This window comes from Lupinus angustifolius, unplaced genomic scaffold (assembly GCF_001865875.1).
Source record: "Lupinus angustifolius cultivar Tanjil unplaced genomic scaffold, LupAngTanjil_v1.0 Scaffold_35_206, whole genome shotgun sequence".
In the NCBI taxonomy this organism is placed as follows: Eukaryota; Viridiplantae; Streptophyta; class Magnoliopsida; order Fabales; family Fabaceae; genus Lupinus; species Lupinus angustifolius.
The window spans coordinates 1-24,279 of record NW_017720942.1 but is presented as its reverse complement, the minus strand read 5'-3'; the positions used below and the strand labels follow the sequence as shown (position 1 = coordinate 24,279).

At 33.8% G+C, this 24,279-nt stretch overlaps 1 protein-coding gene and 1 long non-coding RNA gene across 2 annotated transcripts; both read left to right on the top strand.

The window, feature by feature from the left end:
* The first annotated feature begins 1,895 nt into the window (after positions 1 to 1,895).
* On the top strand, positions 1,896 to 4,246 carry LOC109338682. Its single transcript, XR_002106573.1, has 3 exons — positions 1,896 to 2,183; positions 2,394 to 2,820; positions 4,142 to 4,246. It is a non-coding gene; the product is annotated as an uncharacterized LOC109338682 (long non-coding RNA).
* Positions 2,818 to 4,126, top strand: LOC109338681 (isopentenyl-diphosphate Delta-isomerase I-like). The gene is made up of 2 exons (XM_019575969.1): positions 2,818 to 3,313; positions 3,688 to 4,126. Exons 1-2 carry the CDS (start codon positions 2,851 to 2,853, stop codon positions 3,939 to 3,941), a joined length of 717 nt encoding a protein of 238 aa, XP_019431514.1. The 5' UTR covers positions 2,818 to 2,850; the 3' UTR covers positions 3,942 to 4,126.
* Positions 4,247 to 24,279: the final 20,033 nt, after the last annotated feature.

Here is a 24,279-nt window from a genome sequence, read left to right as displayed (position 1 = left end):
TGTTATTGCAGATGGCCTCTTGCCCAAGTTTCATGATTCATGGGCAGCTCGTGATCAAGACTTTGGACTCACATCAGGCCTTATGGATTACACACTCTTCTCTTAGGATTGGCCTTAGTGGTAGGGCACTTTGCCTTTGAGCACATGTTAAATGTGTATCATTAGTTTTTTAAGAAGTTGTTAGGTTCAATTTATTTCGTTTTCTTGTTTTCCAAGCAAGACGAACTAGTATATAAAGTATGGTGCTTGCTCTGGTTTACACACTAAATACTACACATCTTCAATAATATACATATACATTCAATTACATCATGGAATCCTTTATGGTATCAGAGCTCTTCAAGTGAGAGCTCTGCTGCTAATGCCATTTCTTCACACCTTTCTCACATCTTCTTGTCTAAACATAGATCAAGGTCATGGATACTGAGTCAGATCAAACACAACAAACATATCAGAATGTTGATGCAACACAAAACCCTTACTACTTACACCTTGGAAAGAATCCAGGCTTCACCTTGGTGACACCCCCCATTGATGGAAGGAATTATGAATCATGGTCAAGATACATGAAGAGGGCACTCAGTTCAAAGAATAAATTCAAGTTTGTCAATGGAGCAATATAGATTCCACATCCATCTGATTCAATACATTATTCTTGGGAGAGATGCAACAACATGGTGATCTCCTGGATCACAAGATCATTAACACAACAAATTGTCAGAGTATTGTGTACATAGAGAGTTCACAAGAACTAGGGGAAGATCTTAAGGAATGATTCTCAAAAGGGGATCATTTTAGAACATTTGATCTCCTCCAAGAGATTCACTCAATGAAGCAAGGTGATAGAGACATTTCCATGTTCCATACAGATACGACGACATTGTGGGATGAATTAGTCCTTAAGACCTCTCCCAGTATGCACCTGCTCTATAAGATCTAGTTGCAACATGCCTAGAATCACGAGGAACTACAAAGAGTATGAACACATCATATGCTTCCTCAAGGGCCTTGGTGAACAATTTGACATGGTGAGGGCCCGAATCCTCCTTATGGAACCACTACCATTCATGAACATGGTCTTTTCACTAGTCTTGCAACAAGTAAGTGGTCAATTCCATCAATTCAACCCAACCTTGGAGGAATCAACCCAACATGAGTTCAAGTAGAGGAAACACTGACTTTAATAACTGAAGGAAATATCAAGCAAATACATGGACAAGAAATTACTCAAGGACCTTTAGACCATGCAACAATAACAAAGTGTGTACTTTTTGTGGAAAAGAGAAACACACTATTGAGACCTATTACTTTAAACATGGATTTCCTCCTAACTTCAAGTTTAAAGCCAAACAAGAGGATGGTTCTATCAACAATATTCATACTGATCATGACAAGGGGCAATCAACAAAACACAGAGAAACATACAACATACAAGTAGAACAACCTCTACAGATAAGCAGCCATGAACACAAGATCAATCAAGTGAGTCAAGATTATGTCAACAAAGAACACTTTGTGATATCAGGTACAATTCTTAACAATGAAACATGGATTCTAGATAGTGGTGCTATTGAACATGTTACAAATGATGAATCAAATTTTACAAACATTAGCTTCATCAAGCCTATACATGTGAAACTACCGAATAACATCACCATGATTGCCAAATATTTAGGAACATTTATTTAACTCATATTCTTACTCTGCATAATGTGTTATACCTGCCTAGCTTTAATTACAATTTGATCTCTATTTATAAGCTAGCACTACAAAATAAATGGAAAATGGACACGCCAATTCAGCCACCCTTAGTAAAACTGTGGCAAACTTAAAATTGAATCCCAAAATTGGTTTGTATCTGGTTCGTGCACGTTGTAAGATAAGTATGGAAATGACCCATAATTTCATCTCTCCCTCCACGGTAAGAAAATGCTTCAACACCTCACTTCTTCTATCACTAAATCTTCTTCCATCACCGCTTTGAGCTTCTTCAAATATGCTTCCTCCTTCTCTCGTCACTCCTTCTTGCTCGTGCCTTGCAATCTTTTCACTTCCTCCGTTAAGTCCTCCCGAAGCTTCTGTTTCCTCAACCGCAATCTCATTGCGGATTCGCGATTCAATCGTAGTAGAATCTCCACTTTCTGAACCTGAACTCACAGCAGCACATTGAATCGAAGCCATAGGTTAGAGCTTCTTATTTTTCTACCTTTCTTCTTAGCTTACGGAATTTGAATGGGTGATTTGTTGAAATAGAGAAAATATGATGAGAAATTAGGGTTTGAGAGATTGAATTGTAACAAAAAAGGGATTAATTTAAATCTAGGTTGCTATGCTAACATGTTTTATTCCCTGATTTTTCTTTCTCCTTTATCTTCATGGCTTTACTCTTGAAGATGCTACATGATTGTCAGTGAAAGGGGACATGGATGTTCATTCAATTTGGGGCCAGGTATGTTGATTTAGAGTGGTGCTTTCAAGGGAATTAAAGTTCGCAGGGTTTTGTATTTTCTCTTCAATCATTTGTTTGCTTCAATCTTTATCTCTGTTCACCTTTCAGCATATGTTTACTTATTAGCATTTAGGATGGTTGATACTTCGAAGCACACTATGTGTTTGATAAAATATTGAAATGAGTGCAATTATGGTTTTTGGTGGAATGTGATTTGAAATTGAATAAAAATATTTTATATATACCTTTACTGAAGTAGCTACATGCGTCAATTGAACTCATAGTTCAGTTGTCTGAGCATATTGCAACTTTGTCTTGTCAAGGTTCTATATCGTTTAGGTGTATGAAAATGAAAATAAGTTATGATGAAGGTATGTAGTAATTGATCAGAGTCAGCAACAATGGGAGAGGGAAACGCTTCTCATCCTGATGCAGATATGGACATTGTTCAACGACGCCTCATGTTCGATGACGAGTGCATTTTGGTGGATCAGAATGACCGTGTTGTTGGTCACGATTCCAAATACAATTGCCACTTGATGGAAAATATTGAAGCTAAAAATTTGCTGCATAGAGCTTTCAGTGTGTTCCTGTTCAACTCAAAGTATGAGTTGTTGCTTCAGCAACGATCTGCAACGAAGGTAACATTCCCTCTTGTGTGGACAAACACCTGCTGCAGCCACCCGCTATACCGTGAATCTGAGCTGATTGAGGAAAATGCGCTTGGTGTAAGAAATGCTGCACAAAGGAAGCTTTTGGATGAACTTGGTATTCCTGCTAAAGATGTGCCAGTTGATCAGTTTGTCCCATTGGGGCGCATGCTTTATAAGGCACCCTCTGATGGCAAGTGGGGCGAACACGAGCGTAAGTCAACTTAATTAGTTTAGTTTTAGTGCAAGTATCTGACTAGCATTAATTGATGATAATTTAGGTAACATAAACCTAAATACAGGATATGCATCATTTGTACCTCTTACGCCCTAGTTCATGATATGGCCGCTACTGTTGTGAAAAGGACCTCTTTGGTTGGTGAAAACTTTTTCTATTTTCATTATTTTTTTATTAACAATTGAGAAAATATCACATTGCTTTCATTTTGTTTCTTGTTTTCAAAGATTTCTACAAGTAACCCCAGCAACAATAAAATGTTGTTTTCATTGTTTCCTTAGAGTTTTGGTCGTGGAAGGGATGTTTTCATCAGATATTAATCATTTTTCTTTCTCTTCTCCTTGTTGCAGTGGACTATCTGTTATTCATTGTACGCGATGTTAATGTTACTCCAAATCCAGATGAAGTGGCTGATGTTAAGTATGTGAACCGTGATCAACTGAAGGAGCTGTTGGAGAAAGCTGATGCTGGTGATGAAGGTTTGAAGCTGTCTCCTTGGTTCAGACTAGTTGTGGATAATTTCTTATTCAAGTGGTGGGACCATGTTGAGAAAGGGACTCTTGAGAAGGTTGCTGACATGAAAACCATTCATAGGTTAACATAAGATTCAAGAGCTTGAATGTTAATCAAAAACAAAAATTAGAATTTAGCTTCTGGTATGGGCTATGTTAGAATTTCTAAGCCATATAAACTTGGACTTGATTATGGTGGATTTTTGGAGCAGTGGCCATTGTATTGTCCCTGCTTCTGTCTTTTGCTTGATAATAATACCCAGAAGCTCAACTTTTATAAAAAAAAAAAAAGGTATGTAGTAATTAAGTTTATTGGTTTTAGTTTCCATGTATTTTGTTGCAACTGTTTGATCTATTCATGGATTAATTTGGAGCTTCGGAACATGTGAATGAGGAGGTAGGATAGAAATAAAGACAACTTTTTAACTTTCATCAATCAAAATAATTCACTATGATGATGTGAATTGATTTGTGTGTTTGTGTATACTATAATTGGTGTAAAACTAGCATGCAAAAACTAGTGTGCGAGTAGCGGTATAGATAATGTGGTCAGAAATGTGATTTGTGAGGATAAGGTTGCCATGGAAGGGGAGACAGGGAAATTAAATATCTTTACAAGTTTAATCAATTATTGATTTTTTTATTCAGACTCTTACGGTCACTCTCTATTTGTATTGAGACTTCTGATATTGATAATAAACATTATTGATTTTAAATCTTACGAATTCTGTATTTTGAAATTCCAGTAGTTCTTGATTGTTGGAAGTGACATAGGTTGTCCTGTAGATTGGTATACTTACAAATTCATGTGAAGTCACGTTGAAGGAATTGAAGCAATAGATGAAGCCTAAAAAGGAATTGAAGCAATGGATGGAACTGACATAGGATGTCTTGCTGGTTCACATTCTAGTTCATCTAGATTCTAGTTGGAGATTGTAATTGAGAACCTGCACCATCAAGAGACCCAAAATTATCTTCAAGGTTAGCAGGCTTCACTCCCAAAATAATTTTAAGTCCGGTCTTAGTTGTTGTGCTAATGCTTGAACAAAAATGAATTGAACATCTCACGCTATTGTTTGGTTGTTAAAGTTTATGTTATCTAATTAGCACAAGTGTACACTACTTTTGCATGATCTAAAGTTGATGATGTTTTTAAGCTTGTTCATAACATTAAGTGCTATTAATATTTAATACCTTGTTTTAAGCTAGTCAAAGATGTTCTCTTTCTCTGTCAATCTAAAACTAGTGCGGCTAAACTCACTCTCATAATTGTATCTGAATTTTTGGGTTCTGCTTTTATTTCAGATTTGAAACACTTCATAAAATTCTCATATGGGAATGATTCTTTTGAGTTTGTATTTCTTCTCAATCATACATTCACGATGTTAAGAAAAAATATCCAATATATTTTCAATTGTCATTAGTGAAACCAACCCATTTTAAAATATCTTATCTTTTCTTCTCTGTGAACTTGAATTGAATTCCTAGAGAGAATGATAAAAAAGAGATGGCACCACCTAGTTCAGTTCTTGTAGCAACTGAGAAGACTAATAATGACTTCACTTTGTTACAAGTTCATGATTCAGATTCTCAAATGTTTTTAGATACGAAACAAATATCTGCAAATCCAAAACAGTTTAGGTGGTTTCTGCTTCTTAAACTCCACAAAGTTTTGACATGCTTGTCATGGTTGACCTCAAGATTCAAAGCAACTTTTTCTTTAGTCAAGAAAATAATCTCATCATCTGACACAACTGAAGAGGGTCTTCCTAATGGTCCTATGTAGCATGGCTTTCTTTCAAGGAAGATTATGTTTGTCCTTGTCTTGTTAGTTTCAAAGTTTTGCATTGTTCTTTTCTTGATTCAATCCTTAGATAGGCTTGTGCTTTGTCTTAGTTGTTTTTGGATCATGTTTAAGATGTTGAAGCCATCCATTGAAGCAGATGCCTATGATGTTGAGGTCCTTCAAGTTTCCCTTTGTGTACATTTGAAGTGTTTTGATGTGGTAATAATAAACAAAACATGCTTGTTGTATAGATAATTTGTGTGTGTGTTTTACCAGTTTGCTAAAAGGTTTTGGAGAATAACATGATTGATGTGGTAATAATAAACAAAACATGTTTGCACACTACTAGGTCATGGGAGTTTCTTGGACTTGAAAAGTATGGAAGAATTCTCACAAACTCTGCTTGGAGAAATGCAAGTTTTGGTGAAAAAACAGTCATACCTAATATTGATACAGGTATATATGGTTCTTGTATAATCTCAATCTAATGGTTTTCAATTACCAATTAACTGTATAAATGATGCATCTGCTTACTAAATTTATAGCGTAGACAATCTTTCATTTTAAAAATCACTCATTCATTATTGTATTGTTAATCTCATATATTTTACATTGGACCACAGATCTCAAAACTCCTTCAAGGTGATGCTGAAGTGATCAAGTGGGCAAGACTAGAAGTTCCATGTGATTATGCGTGAAATTTTTACTATAGAAATATTAATGCTCTTTTTAACCAAATTTAGAATGTTTCAACAATTGGTTTGAATGATACATATTATGTGAACTTATTAATGCTTATGTATTTGTGAATTATTTTAAGATGAAGGTGATGATAATTTGAGATATTGGGTCCAATTTGTTAGTATTAATGCATATGGAATATAATGATTGTTAGAGAGGATTAGGAGAGGAATATGTGTGAAAATAACTGAATACATAATTAGCCACGGTTAAATTGTGGTTAAAATAAAGGTATTAATTAGCCACGGGTGTGGTTCACATTAGCCACGGTTGGAGCCGTGGTTAAACAAATGTTACCACACTTCCTCCAAACGTAGCTATATCATAAAACGACTGTGGCTAAATTTTTGCAACGCCAGTAATTGCTAGGGTAGTAGAAACCGTGGCTGCTCTGTTTTGCCACGGTTTTATGGTACCATAGCCACGGTTATAACCGTGGCTAACAGGATATTCTTTTGTAGTGTAGCTTGCTCTTTTAGATGCAAACTTGTCTTTGATAAGGATTTTTGTTTGATTTAAGATATGAGTTCCTTGAAGATGATTGGTCATGCTGAAGCCTATAGTAGTCTATACATCCTTAGTAGAGATCATAAAATTGTTGGCAAATCTTTACATGTAATTGGATCTATAAACAAATAGAATATTCATGTTTTTTATGCTTGGCGTCTTAGATTGGGCCATCCCTCCCTCCCTGTTTAGAAAACATAAATAAACAATTTCCTTTTGTCAAATTTGATTCTAAGATTATTTGTGATGTTTGTTGTCGCGCCCCAATTTTCGGCAGCACGACCTCGTTAGAGTCGCCACTACATTTTTTTTCAATCAAAAATGTAGAAATATCTTTTGGCCCAATCACATTGGGCCTTGGACTTTGATATCCAGGTTCAGGAGTCGATTACAAACTAAAGAAGATATTAGTATCCTAGTTGTCCGTTTGAACGGTACCCTACTATATTGAATTAATTATTAATTGTGTTATTATAAACTTTATTTTATTATTATGTCTGACAAGAGTGATCTTGGTCCTACGTATCCCTTTTTGGGAATCAAGACTACATAGTTCTTTAGGTAGAAAAACGTTTTTTGGTTGGATTGATTTTATTTCTTAAAAGAAGTAACATTTTTTTTTTAAAATGAGTGAAGCATAACCATTACATCCGATACCGCATTTCATATTAAAACTTGTTTAAGAAATTCTAATTGCTTTTTTTCATTTTTAAAATCTTTTTAGGATATAGAAATATAATTATTCATATTAGTTTTAAGAAAGCGAAGTGTAGCCTTACGTCCAACACCACAACATACCTTAAAATTAGGATTAACATATTTCACATATTCTTGTATTAAACGATTTTTATTTTTATGTAATTTATTAAAAAAATGGGATTTCTAAATAAAATAACAAATAATCCAATTTCATATTTTATTTATTTTTATGGTAAATGTACATATTGATTTAAACTTGGTATGATTTATTTATCATTGCAAAATTTCATTATTATGAAACTACAATGCATATTAATCTTCATTATCACTGATAAGACAAATATGTAAAATTTATTTTCTTATATTTTTTATTATCAAAATAATCATTTACGAATTATAGGTGAAATTATTTATTTAAAATGATGATGGTTGAAATAAAATTTCTGGTACAATTATCATGTGTGAAAGTTGTATGGAAAACAATAGAAATATGGTCACGTGTTGGAGCTTATAAGGGAGAACATATACGGTGTGGACGGGAACAAAATGTTGTCCTTGAGACCGCCATGTGTCAAGGGCTGGTTGGATGATATGGAGTGTGAAGAGGTCGGATCCACGTGGCAGTACGTGGGACGCTGGATGGAGACGGGCGTATGATCGCTCTGTGCACGCGGCGACACATGATCACGTTTTCTTGTAGAGTGAGTGATCAGGTGCGGTGACGTTTAGTGTACTCGTGTGATGTTTCGTGCGCTAATTGGCTGCATGCATATGGTGAACGAGGATGCAGAAAAGTAGGATAATTAAACGGGACTCGACTGCACAAGATTATACTTAATGAAAAAAAGTTCTCTCTCACTGTAGTTTTTTCTTCTTTTTTCTCACTTTTCTCTCTCCAATTTTTCTCTCCCATTGTGTATTCTCTCCTTTGACTTCAAGTTCTAAAACACAACTTCCTTTTCTTCTCTTTTTTACATCTCCTTTATTTTCTCTAATTACATCATTACTTATTGCATATTCCCTTTCATATAAATTCTAAGATGAAAAATGATCATATTCCTCTTATTGAAAAAAAGGCAAACGTGTTGTGTGTTTATATATAACATAGAGGACATTGAAAATGGAATGAGTGAGAGAGATGATGCTTTTTTGTTTCTATGATTCTTGCACATTTTTTCAATGTGGCTTAAACCTCAACCTATATTTGAATTTTTCCACATGCTTGAAAAACAATATTAATTCCAGGAGATAATCAAGGAGATTCGGAAAATGAACTTTACACATCTTTATTGCATTTTAAGATAGAATCTCAAACTTATTTTTGGCTTCCAATTTATAATTTGAATTAATTACTTTTTGGTTTCATGATACCTAAAATAAATCTCTTTTTTACAATACCACAATAATCTTTATAGGTTCACAAAACTATTGTAAAGTTTAAGAGTGAGCACAAAATAATTATTTGACCCCTTAAAAATATAATAAGCGATGAAAACCATTTTTGGGTAGAAACTCTATAATGACTCTAACCAATCTTAAAGTTGTTGTAGTACCTTTAAAAAAACAACAAACAATCATTTGATTTTCATAAACTCGCAAGCAATATTTCAAACACAATTTTTATTTAATTATGGAAAACAAAAATTTGGTTTATTTTATGTTATTATGTGACCAATAAGTGACTATTAATCATTTTAGAAATAGTATCAATGCTCAATTAAGAGATTTTTTGAGACATTTAAAATCAATGCTAAAATTCCTCAAATAAATGGCTATCTTTATTTACTTAAAAAGTATTTTGAGTCGGACAAAATTGGGTGTTCACAGCTGTCTCTCTTGCTGCTTATTGGATAACACACAAACTGGGGTTTGAGTGCTGCCATGATAAGTAACTAGTAAAGAAATGAATGTTAATTTTGTTGAGGCATAAAAGAACTGTTGTTGGTGAGATAAGGAGCGATGTGTGACACTTTATGTTTGAGGTCGCCAATACGGGGTCCTCGAAAGTACAATTTGAGGTCGTCAAGCACGGACCCTCAAATTATAAAAGTCATTGACTTCAAGGTCGTCAAGCACAGAGTTCTCGAAGGCACAAATTTGAGGTCGTCAAGTATGGGGTCCTCAAATTTTAAAATTTCAGGCACGAAGCCTAGAAAGGTTGACTTCGAAGTCGTCAAGAACGGGGTCCTCGAAGGCACAATTTGATGTCGTCAAGCACGGGGCCCTCAAATTTTAAAAGGTCAGGCATGAAGCCTGAAAAGATTGACTTTGAGGTCGTCAAGCATGGGGTCCTCGAAGACACAATTTGAGGTCGTCAAGCACGGTACCCTCAAATTTTAAAAGGTCAGGCACGAAGCCTGGAAAGATTGACTTCGAGGTCGTCAAGCATGGGGTCCTCGAAGGCACAATTTTAGGTCGTCAAGCCCGGGGCTCTCAAAATTTAAAAGGTCAGGGACGAAGCCTGGAAAGGTTGACTTCGAGGTTGTCAAGCACGGGGTCCTCGAAGGCACAATTTATGGTCGTCAAGCACCCTCAAATTTTAAAAGGTCAGACATAGAGCCTGGGAAGATTGACTTCGAGGTCGTCGAGCACGAGGTCCTCAAATGCACAATTTAAGGTCGTCAAGTACGGGCCCCTCAAATTTTAAAAGGTCAAGCATGAAGCCTAGAAAGATTGACTTCGAGGTCGTCAAGCACGGGGTCCTCGAAGGCACAATTTGAGGTCGTCAAGCACGGGCCCCTCAATTTTTAAAAGGTTAGGCACGAAGCCTAAAAAGATTGAATTTGAGGTCGTCAAGCACGGGGTCCTCGAAGGCACATTTTGAGGTCATCAAGCACGTGGTACTCAAATTTTAAAGGCCGGGCACAAAGCCTGGAAAGGTTGACTTCGAGGTCGTCAAGCACGGGGTCCTCGAAAGTACAATTTGAAATTATTCGGATGAATAATATAATGGTATAATTGTTTGGGATACGTGTGCATGAAGTTTACGTTGATGTTTGTATTGTAATGATTAATGTAAGAGTTTGACTATGCATTGATTGACATGAGATGTGGTTGATGTTTAGCATACGAAAATTATGGGTTTGGGGGTGTCCTTGTTTGAATGCTTGTGTATGCATGAATTTCATGTTGACGTTTTTATGATTAAAGTGAGTATGTATTGACTTGAATATTAATATGATTTAATGTATGTATGTCTTGTATATGCATTGTTTGTATGTCATGTATATGCTTTGTTTCATGTTATTAATGAGAATATGCATTGACTCAAATATTGATGTGATTTAATGTATGTTTGTCATGTATATGCATTGTTTGATGCTATTATTTTTTATGTATATGCATTGTTTGATTAATGTAAACATGCAATGTTTGATGCAATTATAAGAGTATTTACTTTATATCATATATGATATAAATATTATATGATTTTTGAATGTCATGTAATCAGAGGTAAGACCGATGCACAAATATTCTAATGATTTATTTATATTTTTTGGATGAAACTCAAATTTTTGTAGACTTGACTGAAGTGACCCTTGATGCATGCTGTTGATTGGTACCGTAACTTTTCACCCATCAAAATTTGCCGCAGTTTAGCTGAAGATGCCTTTCTCTTAAGGTGGTCCACAAAATTTCCTTAGTATAATCTTGACGATAGTGACTAAACTCAGTCATACTACCCTAATTTAGGTTGGTTGAGGAATTCTTGCCAAAGCGTTGATATTTTTTTAGCAACAAAAACCATTCGAGTATGCCTATTTTGACATATTGTCTTTATTCAGGTAGTTATTGTTCATAAACTATCACAATTTGAATGATCAATGATGTGTAGTAGTAAGACTTCACTTTAAGTGTGATCATTTAATTTTCCCTAATTTTTGCCCAGAATACCTTATGTAGGCATCTGTCGGGAATTCTCTCATTTTATTATGATCCTAAGTCACCTTTGGAGGTTTTTGACTTAGAACCGTTGTCCTTTTTCTAGGTTGTCCATATGGATTTTCAACCTAATACTCTTTTTATTATTATTATTATTATTTTATTTTTTGCTTGTTTGTTCTCTTCTTGTGTTTTTTTTCTTTTGTGAACACCCTCAAATGTGGTTATTTGACTTGATAGGTAGCAAAAGACTTGTATGAGTCCTTGTTGAAGTTACTCTTGAAGATGATAACTTAAGATCTTCCTCTTCTTGGTTGGGAGATTCTAATAGCAAAAGAGATCATTAAAAAAAAAACTGCCAAAATTTTGGGTTTCTTATAATGTTCCATTAGACAATGGAATCAACTCAAAAATTACCCTGGTATGAGATATTAACAATCATCTTCCCCTTTCAATTGTGCTGGTGGGCTTGGATTGGAAAGCCTTAGGCTATGAAACATCTCAAAATCTGCCATAGTTTGAGAGGTTCCCACTTTTCCTTTTCATACTCCTTATTTCATGAATAACTCTTTAAAAAGAAATACTAAAACAATGATCATACAAACTTTGCAAGTATTTGGGCTATGAGTGGTGCTATGGTAGTGATGATAAAATTTAATTTGGGTTTGGCTTTAGTAGATGTGGTGGTGATAATGATATAATTTAATTTGTGTTTGGGCCATGAGTGATGATGAGGTGTAGATAATATTGATAAGATGATTTTTAACCCTATGCATTAAAGATGAGATATTTTTTTTAAAATTTATGAGTTTTCCGAAGTCAACGATTTTTCGTTATGATGCGCATCTTAGGCAAATAAGTCTTCGACAAGGTCTTTTTAAGCTTGTATCCTGGCTAGGCTAAGGGGTTTCAAGAAAATGATATAAGACTTAAAACATGTGTTTCCCAAACCCACATTCCGCCTTTCTTCTTTTTCTTATTTTTCAATAGTTTTCTAGCATGACATTAAACTATTACGAGAATTTTATGGATAAAAATTGCCTAAGATTTAGGCGAAATTTTGTTCATGAAGGGTTCATTTTGTGGTTATTGTACTTTACTATGCCCTAACTTTTGCTTGAGATATTAATTGAGGATTTTCAGCAGGTTTTTTTTCTCTACACAATTTTTCACTTTTTTGCTCCTTAAGTTAAGAACATTCCTTATATTCTTTTACCGCTCAGTCACATGAACGATGTTAAAGAATGCATTATCTTCTTTAATATCAAATGTCAAGGAAAACGATTGAAAAACTACCCTTCCCGAGTTATTGACATATTGAGGATTATTCAAAAATCATCTCCTTTCATGATGTCTAGGCTCAAATGTGGTGACTAGAGATATCTTCTTAGTGTTTGGGAGTTAACAAAAAATGCCTCGTGTCATCGAACATATCTGCCTAAAAATGCCCATCATTTTATGTTTTATATTTGCATCATCCCCTATTTTATTTTTGAATCGAATATCTCATATTAATGCATGAGTTAATTTTATTTGGGTTTATTTTGTGATGTTTTTTTGGGTAAAATATGACTGATAAAGTGTACATGCTCGTTAAAAAAACATGTATTTGAAAGTAAATCTTTATTCATTAAAAGGAAACACAGGTAAGTGTGAGATGGGTTTGGCCTTGAGTGGGTCCTCAAATGAGAATTTAATGGGCCTCCAACTTTAGATGTGGTTGGAGGTAATGCATTATCTCGTGTGACAAGTGTAACTTATGTGATCTTGATCACAAACTGAGAGTTCTATATCTTCTTGAATATCTTCTGTTTCAATATTGATTGCTTTCAGTCAGTCTAACAATTGTATTATTAAAAACCAACTCAAACTTATAAGTATCATTCACAATGGTATCATGAAATGCATGTAGAAAATGATTTTTAGTGATGCATGATTTGCATGAGGTGAACATTTTTTATCATATTACATGGATTGATATGCAACATATAACTCGAAATGATGCATGAAATGCAAGGAACGTGTATGACTATGCATATTTTGAGATGTATGAATAGTGTCAGGATGCAAATCTTTTTATAATGTATAAGGTGTATGAATGCATTTAATTTTATTTTTTTATCGGATGCATGAGACCACTAAAAATGCAATTTATGATGTGTCTGAATTTGAATGCATTTATGAAATGTTTTTTTTATATGAGAATATTTATGACGATGAATGCAATGATATGGTAAGTTATGAAATGTTATAGTAATGCACGAAATAGAATGTTTGAATAATATTTTTTTTACTAATATATGAATAAATGAATAGGTGAATGTGTATGAATGATGTATTTATTTTTTTAAAGTGTATGAATGAATGCATAATTGAATGAACGAAATAATTTCTCTTTTTGAATGCATGAATCAATGAGATTTTTTATTTTTGAAATCAATGAATGAATGCATAAATCAACTAATGAATATTTTTTTAATGCAAAGAATGAATAAATAAGCCAATCAATGAAGATTTTATTCTTGAACATAATGAATAAATACATGAGTCAATTAATGAAGATTTTTTACTTTTGAATGCAATGAATGAATACATAAGCCAATCAATGAAGATTTTATTCTTGAATGTAATGAATAAATGCATGAGTCAATTAATGAAATTTTTTTATTTTTGAATGCAATGAATAAATGCGTAAGTCAATTAATGGAAATTTCATTCTTAAATGAATGCACAAACGAATGAATATTCGAATAATATATTTTTGGATGCATGTACGTATATATGCATGTATGCATTCAGTATCATAAATATATATACTTATTAGGTTTTGTGGGTTATCTAAGACCCTAACCCTAGGATGGGGATATAAAGCCTTTATAAGTAACATTTTATAGGATCTGCTTATAAGGTGTCAAGATTGCATCCAATCACAAAGAGAGGAAACCCAAATACCAGAGGGATTACATGTGGGGCGTGTAGTCAATACCGGTAAGACCCATGATATTTGGTAACAATCTGGGTGGTTCATCATGTCAATGTAAGTAAAGCCCAAAGTCCTCACCGACAAGGCAGATGTTCCTTCTAATATAATGCTCGGTTATAGAGCATATACTTATGTTATTATGATAATGTGTTATAAAGGATAACAATAAAATAAAATAAAATAAAATAAAAATAAAAATAAATAAAAATTCATGCATTTAATTTTTATGGGCCTGACTCTATTAATTTTTATGGGCCCGATCTTCGGCGACACGACCTCATTACAGTTGTCACTACATTTTTTTCAGTAAAAAATGTAGAAAAATCTTTTGGCCCAATCACACACTAAGGAAGGTATTAGCACCTTGTTGCTCGTTTGAACGGCACCCTACTATATTGCATGAATTATTAATTGTGTTATTATTATATTTTTACAAAAAAAAACTTTATTTTATTATTATGTCTAACAAGAGTGATCTTGGTCCTACGTATCCCTTTTTCGGAATCAAGACTACGTAGTTCTTTGGGTAGAAAAAAGTTTGTTGGTTGGATTGATTTTATCTCTTAAAAGAAGTAACTTTTAAATTATTATTTTTTTAAAATGAGCGAAACATAGCCCTTACGTCCGATACCGCATCTCATATTAAAACTTATTTAAGAAATTCTAAATTTTGTTTTTTATTTTTTTAAAAATATTTTTAGGATGTAGAAATATATTAATCATATTAATTTTAAGAAAGTGAAGTGTAGCCCTTACATCCAACATCCCAACATACCTTAAAATTAGTATTAACATATTTCACATATTCTTGTATTAAACGATTTTTATTTTTATATAATTTAAAGAAAAAATCCAATTTCGAAATAAAATAACAAATAATCCAATTTCACATTTTATTTATTTTTATGGTTAATGTACATATTGATTTAAACTTGATATGATTTATTTATCATTACAAAATTTCATTATAATAAAACTACAATGCATATTAACCCTCATTATCATTGATAAGACAAATATGTAAAATTTATTTTCTTATATTTTTTATTCTCAAAATAATTATTTACGAATTATTGGTGAAATTATTTATTTAAAATGATGATGGTTGAAACAAAATTACTAGTACACTTATCATGGGTGAAAGTTGTATGGAAAACAATAGAAATATGGTTACCTGTTGGAGCTTATAAGGGGAACATGCATGGTGTGGACGGGAACAGAATGTTGTCCTTGAGACCGCCACGTGTCAAGGTATGGTTGGTTTATCTTGTGTGTGAAGAGGACGGATCCACGTGGCAGTACGTAAGACGCTGATGGAAACGGGCGTACGATCGCTCTGTGCACGCGACTGCAGAGGATCACGTGTTCTTGCAGTTTTTTCTTCTCACTTTTTTCTCTCCAATTTTTCTCTCCCACTGTGTATTCTCTCCTTTTACTTCAAGTTCTAAAAACACAACTTCCTTTTCTTCTCTTTTTTACATCTCCTTTCTTTTCTCTTATTGCATCATTACTTATTGCATATTCCCTTTCATATAAATTCTAAGATGAAAAATGATCATATTCCTCTAATAGAAAAAAAGGCAAATATGTTGTGTGTTTATATATAACATAGAGGACATTGAAAATGGAATGAGTGAGAGGGATGATATTTTTTTTGTTTCCCTGATTCTTGCCCATTTTTTCAATGTGGATTAAACCTCAACCTATATTTGAATTTTTGCACATGCTTGAAAAACATTATTAATTCCAAGAGATAATCAAGGAGATTCGGAAAATGAACTTTACACATTTTTATTACATTTTAAGATAGAATCTCAAACTTATTTCTCGCTTCCAATTTAAAATTTGAATTAATTACTTTTTGGTTTCATGATACCTAAAATAAATCTCTTTTTTACAATACCACAATAATTTTTATAGGTTCACAAAACTATTGTAATGTTCAAGAGTGAGCACAAAATAATTATTCAACCCCTTAAAAATATAATAAGTGATGAAAACCATTTTTGGGTAGAAACTCTATAATAACTCTAAACAATCTTAAAATTGTTGTATTACCTTTAAATAAACAATAAACAATCATTTGATTTTCATAAACTCGAAAGCAATATTTCAAACACAATTTTTATTTTTATTTAATTATGGAAAACGAAAATTTGGTTTATTTTATGTCATTATGTGACCAATAAGTGGCCATTAATCATTTTAGAAATGGTAACAATGCTCAATTAAGAGATTTTTTGAGATATTTAAAATCAATGCTAAAATTCCTCAAATAAATGACTATCTTTATTTACTTAAAAAATATTTTGGGCCGGACAAAATTGGGAAGACCCCATCTATTTATAGCCAAAGCCATATGAACACCAATTAATTCCTAGGAGAACATTAAGAGATTTTGATTTTTTTCCTAATTCTCAATCTGATTTTTATCACACTTAAATGCAAATCTTAATAGCCAAATTTTTATACTCAACCAATGTATCTAATTCCAGCACATGACCAAATTACAAAAAAATCAATCAACACCCAAATCTTTCAAAATTCAAATTTTCATAATAATGATTATTAAAGCTCAAATTGAAAATATTTGATTTTATTCTCATTTAAATTTCGAATTTAAATAATAATGATCATAATTTGAAGCTTGAATTGAAAATATTTGATTCTATTCTCATGACCTACAATATTCAAATTTCGAATTTAAATAATAACGATCATGATTTGAAGCTTAAAGTGAAAATATTTGATTTTATTCTCATGACCTACAATATTTAAATTTCGAATTTAAATAATAATGATCATGATTTGAAGCTTGAATTGAAAATATTTCTTAATTTAGGATACTTAGAAAGTGTTAGGACCAAACAATCGTTTTTTTATACTTCCTCTAAAAAACGAAAATGGATTAAATATATGTCATTATCATGTCATGGATCATTCATTACATATTCATATCACCTTTATCTCTTTATTTTTGGAAATAATTTTCTTTGGAGGTAATTGAAATAAAATTTATTAAGTGCTAATGAATTCACTTATTTGATTTGATTTCCCCCATTTTTAAACAAAAATCAATTCATGCAATCTAATCGGATTCACACAAAATATATATTTGATTTGATGAAATTTGTATCAAAAAATATATTTTATAGAAAATTTGGTTTTTTGAAGTATTTTTGGGTCGGACAAAATTGAATATTCACACTTGTCATACTACTAAACAATCTAGGTTGCCATACTCAAAGAGCTCCTCTTTCAGGATTGAGCCATTTGACCTTATACACATGGACATTTGGGGTCCTCTTAGTATACCTACTCTCGATGATCATAGATACTTCTTGACCATTGTGGATGATTTTAGTAGGTATACATGGATTTATCTTATGACTAGTAGGTCTGAGGCAAGAAACATGGTCCATAATTTTTTCCAGTTAGCCAACACCCAACACAATAAGGAATTTAAATCTATTAGGACCGACAATGGCTTGGAATTTATTCAACCTAATTTCTATGACCAACTTGGGGTTATTCATCAAAAATCATGTGTTGAAATACTACAACAAAACTCTATGGTTGAAAGAAAACACAGGCACATTCTAAACACCACTCGTTCCCTTCTTTTCCAATCTAATATGCCCAAATTTTTTTGGGGGTATGTTGTTCTCCACTCTGTTCATCTGATTAATAGGTTTCCCACCCTTGTGCTCAATTCTAAGTCCCCTTATAAAACGTTGTTCAACAAGCAACCTGATCTTAACTACATGCGTGTGTTTGGATGCCTTGCTTATGCTTCCACTCACACCAATAATATGACCAAACTTGATCCTAGAGTTAGCAGATGCCTCCTTCTTGGTCATGTCATTGGCACTAAGGGCTATCTATTATATAACTTACACATCAAAAACATTTTTCTATCTCGCAATGTCATTTTCATGAGCATGTTTTTTCCCTACCAAGTCACTCAGCCTACCCATGACCCTAACCATGAGTCAACTAACATTGAAGGCATCCTACCTTTGCCTACCACACCATCACCTTCCCTCAATCTTCCCTTTCATGATGATACCACCATCACTCAGAACAATATACCTCACACTAACTTTTCCAATCACATATCTACTCCACCAACCTCACTCATTCATCATGCTACTGAGGTTCACACCAGAAGATCCCTTAGGTCCTCACACCCACCTAGGTATGTCCAACACTATCTTTATAACTACCTAAACTCTGCACATACTACCCAACATAAGACTATTAAACACTTCCTTGAACATGTCATGCCCTATAAAACCTTATACACCAACCAGTTACACTTCACTTTGTCCATCACTTCTCATATAGAATAAAAAATTTACAATCAAACCACAAAATTTGTAGATTAGGTCCAAGCCATGAACAATGAACTAGCAGCCTTACACGTCAATGATATTTGGACTCTTGTTACCCTTCCACCCAACAAAAGGGCCACTGGATGTAAATGAGTTTATAAAATCAAATACAATGGAGATGAAAACATTGAAAGACACAAGGCATACCTTGTTGCCAAAGATTTCAATCAAACCGAAGGACTGAACTACAATGACACCTTTGCCCCTGTCATTAAACTCACCACCATAAGATTACTATTGGCTTTGGCTGCAACACAAGGCTGGACATTGCATCAAATTGATGTCAATAATACCTTTCTCCATGGGGACCTTGATGAGGTAGTCTATATGACCTTACCCCCTGGTGCGCATAGTTCCAAGCCAAATCAGTTCTTCCAATTAAACAAGTCTCTCTATGGATGGAAACAAGCTAGTAGACAATGGTTTGCCAAGTTATCCTCTTCTCTTCTTTCCTTGGGATACAAGCAATCCCAACATGACCACTCTATTTTCACTAAAACCAACAACAATCACTTCACTGCCCTATTGATCTATGTTGATGATCTAATCTTGGCTGGAAATAACATGACTGAAATTCAATCTGTCAAGGATCACCTCAACACCCAATTCAAAATCAAGGACTTGGGAAACTTTAAATACTTCCTAGGCCTTGAAGTGGCTCGTTCCAAGCTTCACATTACATTATGCCACAGAAAATATGCCTTAGACTTACTACATGACACTAGATTTCTCACTTCTAAGCATGTCCCAACACCCATGCTTAAAACCATTCATCTACACCAACATGACTGTGAGCCTTATCATGACCCTGTCTCCTATAGACAACTTGTAGGCATGTTACTCTACTTAACCAACACTCGTCCTGATATTACCTTTGTTGTGCAACAACTCACTCAATTCATGGCAGCCCCTACTATCATGCACTACAAAGCCATGACTCATTTTTTTAGATACATAAAAGGAACACCTGGACAAGGCTTGTTATATCCTAATACATCCATCATCCAAATCAAAGGTTTCTCTGACTTAGATTGGGCCACATGTCCTGACACTAGGAAATCTATTTCAGGTTATTCCATGTTCCTAGGAGATTCCCTTGTTTCATGGAAATCCAAGAAACAAAATATTGTTTCCAGATCATCATCAGAGGCAGAGTATTGTGCCCTTTCCATTGCATCATGTGAAATCCAGTGGCTAACATATCTCCTCAATGATTTCCAAGTCCTTTACAAAAAACCTGCTCTTTTATATTGTGATAACAATTCAGCAAGACACATTGTTGTTAATGTTGTTTTCCATGAACGTACCAAACATGTTGAAATTGATTGACATGTTATTATAGAAAGGCTACATAATAAACTTCTTCACTTATTATCAATCTTCGCTTATGCTCAAATAGCATATATCCTAACCAAACCTTTGGAGCCTGACCCTTTTACTCAAATGTTAAGCAAGTTGAGAGTAATTAATATACACTCTCCAACTTGAAGGTGCTATTAAATATTGTTCTCTTATATGCCTACTGACCCAAGCCCATGACTTAGCACATGAGGCATTCTTCTCTGTTTCTGGTTTTCTTGTTATTGCAGATGGCCTCTTGGCCAAGCTTCATGATTTATGGCAGAGCACTATGCCTTTGAGCACATGTTAAATGTGTATCATTAGTTTCTTAAGAAGTTGTTAGGTTCAGTTTATTTCGTTTTCTTGTTTTCCAAGCAAGACCAACTAGTATATAAAGTATGGTGCTTGCTCTGGTTTACACACTGAATACTATACATCTTCAATAATATATATCTACATTCAATTACATAATGAAATCCTTTAATTTTAAGCTTTGACAACCTCACTCATCAAGCTTTATGCTCACTGAGGATGGCCAAATTTGCATAGCAAGGTTCATCTCACTTAGCAATTTGGGAGCAAGATATTGCCTAAAAATGCACAAAATCTTGTTAGTGAGTCAAAACTCGTTCAACGAGTTTACTCTATAGAACTCCACATCTAAACTACTTTACTTACTTTGAATATCACATTTTATATAAATATCATAATAACTTGAATAACAGAGTTGAAAATCCAATAAAAACAAGTTTTCATAAAACATTACATCCAATTTCTCATAAATAATTGATTACTCCCTCGTGTGAATTATTTTGAGCATATAACTTCCTCTACAAAATAACAAAATATACATAGACTTTAGCAGGTTCCACCTGGAATACAACATATCAAAGACTGAAATAAATGATTTTCAAGATTATAAATCAGAGAACTATATACATAATATCTCTTAATACAAAAAATCAGGTCAAACTAGACAAAAATAGGTTTTCCCCATGTTAGTGCAGCAGAAGTGATTGTTATGCAATGTTGGCCAAAATCAATTAAATAAATGACATAAAATAAATAGAAGATAAGAAAATTTGTTAATGGATTTTAGACAATTGTATCTACGTCACTGTGAGCGTTAAACGACTATCAATTTATTATCAGAGAATAAGGATTACAAGCTCTAGCACATTCATGGGCTCAAGACCCATGAGATGCTTCTAATGATGCTTATAATTGGTGCAAATTATAACAAGGGACTTGAGTCCAATATATAACATCAGATTCTTTCCTTTATTCCAATACTAGGTAATGTGAGACTTCATATAATAACTTATTTTAAGCATCCCTAATAATCTTCATCTTGATTAAAATAGACGCATGTCTCACTCCTTAGGAAATTTACACAAGACTCTCTACCTTAGTGAATATCTCGCTCTTGCTAAATTGTAATTCTCTTCAACAACTTCTCCACATGAGATCTCACTACCCCTTCAACATAAACCTTTCTCAGTATCCTTAACGATGTTACCAAGAGCTTAGTTCTCCAAACTAATAGTACAACTTCTCGTATTGCCATATGATGGAACATGTCGCATAACTCTTCATTTTTATGACAACATTCCATATTATGGATCCTCTACACCAAAATACAGCAACAACCACCCTCTTCAATATTCAGTCAAGTTCAAATTTGGAGTTTCCTTGGAAAGTCTCAATCACTTCCACAATTGTGTACTCCAACAATCATAGTTCTAAAGAACTATCATATTTCACCATAAGGAGTATACTCATTACATATACTTTGCATCAATGTTAACCAATGCCCATGCCATATGTTGGAAGTTGGTTTTTTGAAAGCCATTAGTAGGAAATTTTGGGCGTGAAATCTAAAAAACTCTCAAGTCCCACATAGAAGAGTTTTGAAAAAAAACTCCTAAGTCCCACATTGGAGAGATGAGGAACTTGGAAAAAATCTCATGTTATAACTAGAGACATTCTCCCCTCATTATAACTCGTCCCAAGTTGAATGTTCTTTCATTCAACTTTTTCTTTCTCTCTCATATTTTTCGCCGACACATTTCTAGTAAACTTCTCCCCCTTTCTTTTCGTGGTACTAAGAATTGGCACATGCAGCCAAATTGTTGAATTTTGAGAATTGACACTAGTAGTCAATATTGAGGGAAAAGAACTGGCACAAGTAGCCATATTATGGACATTTCGAGAACTGACACTGGTAGTCAGATTGTGGGAAAAGAATTGGCACGAGTAGCCATATTGTGGGAATTTTGAGAATTGGCAATGGTAGCCATATTGTGGGAATTTCGAGAATTGGCATTGATAGTCATATTGTGGTGGGTGTATTCAAGATTGATTCTTACAGTACAATAAGAATTTGATAACAGATATCTGAACTGTTTTATCTTGGGGACGACATGGTTGATAGTCTGCTTGCACATTTTGGATAGTGTCATGAAATGTCTTAAAGAGAGTGACATGGTCATGACTCAGCCAATAAGTATTATTTCGTGCCATTTATAATTGTTGCAAGCTATGGTAACAACAATTTTAAGACGTTTCAACTACAATGACATTTACAAATAATATTACTAGACCGCACATCTTTGACCTGAACAAACCATTTCGGTTTGATGAGACAAATTTCAAATAGTGGTAACATAAAGATGAAATTTTTCCTCGCTATGAGAAAAATTGTCCACATTTTGAAAACCGATATCCGAGTGGTGCAGGAAAAAGCTGAAAAAGAGAAAAAGGATAAACTAACTATTGAAATAGTTCTCTAGAATGAAAGTGATTACTTGTGTAAGAACTTCATTATGAATGACTTGTGTGATGATCTCTAGAATTACTACAAAACATACAAGTCTGTCAAATTAATTTGGTATGCACTTGAGAGAAAAGTATGATACTGAGAAAGATGAGACTAAAAATTATGTTATTAATCAATACCTCAAGTTCATATGACTGATGATAAATATGTAGAGTCTCAGTCCAATGAGATACATAAAATTACTCATGAAATCATTTATGATGGTATGCCCCTAGAGAGTTAAACTCACAGAGCCTATGAATGAATATTTGTTTGGTGTGCTGTAAACAACAATGCGTACAGGTTTCATGCCCTTAACGTAAAAATGATCATTGAGTCTAACGATGTTGACTTCGAAAGGAAATTCTTTTTTAAATTGAGGAATGGTGGGAGCACATCAAATAGCCATTAGAGATAATGATAAAAAATGAAAGGCTTAAAATAGAACCTAGAAGAAGTAAGAGAGCAAGAATTGCTAGAGAGTATAGACTTGATTATATGGTCTACATATTGAAGGAGAATCCATCAACTCTCAAAGAAGTTTGACTTCTTTCGATTCTGATTTGAGGCAAGAAGTCATAAATGATGAGATGAAGTATCTAGAGTCTAACAAGATAGACTATTTTGGCTCAATCCACTATGAAAGCTGAGATGATAGCACTAACAACAACTAGTGAAGAAGCGAGTTGGCTGAGAAGTTTGCTTGCAGAGATTTCTCTATGGGAAAAACCATTATCGGTTGTGTTGATCCCTTGGGATAGTACGGTGACTATTGCAAAAAAATTGAGAACCGCTTTTATAACGATAAGAAATGACAAATTCGTCGTAAACACAACACCATTAGAGAGTTACACTCTACATGAGCTATTAGAGTGGATCATGTACGCTTTGAGAATAACTTAGTAGATCCTTTGACTAAAGAACTAACTAGAGAGAAAGTCCATAATGCCTCTAAGAATATGAGACTATTGCCCTTAGAACGAGGATCACTCATGATGGTAACTCGACCTAACTGACTGGAGGGCGGTTGATGTTAGAGCCTTCTCCTAGGAAAGATCTTCCGACCATCTTGGTTAGGATCAAACTTTGAGAGTAAATTACCCAAGTACAGCTCTGGTGCCAATTGTAAGTATCAGAGTGCAACTAAGAGGCGGGGGGTGAATTAGTTGTCTTAAAATAATGGCCGCATTTTCTGCAAAATCAAAGTTAAAGTGCAGCGGAACAATATGCAGAAAATAATAGGAAATAAAATGAAAGAGATAAGGAGAAGAGAGTACAC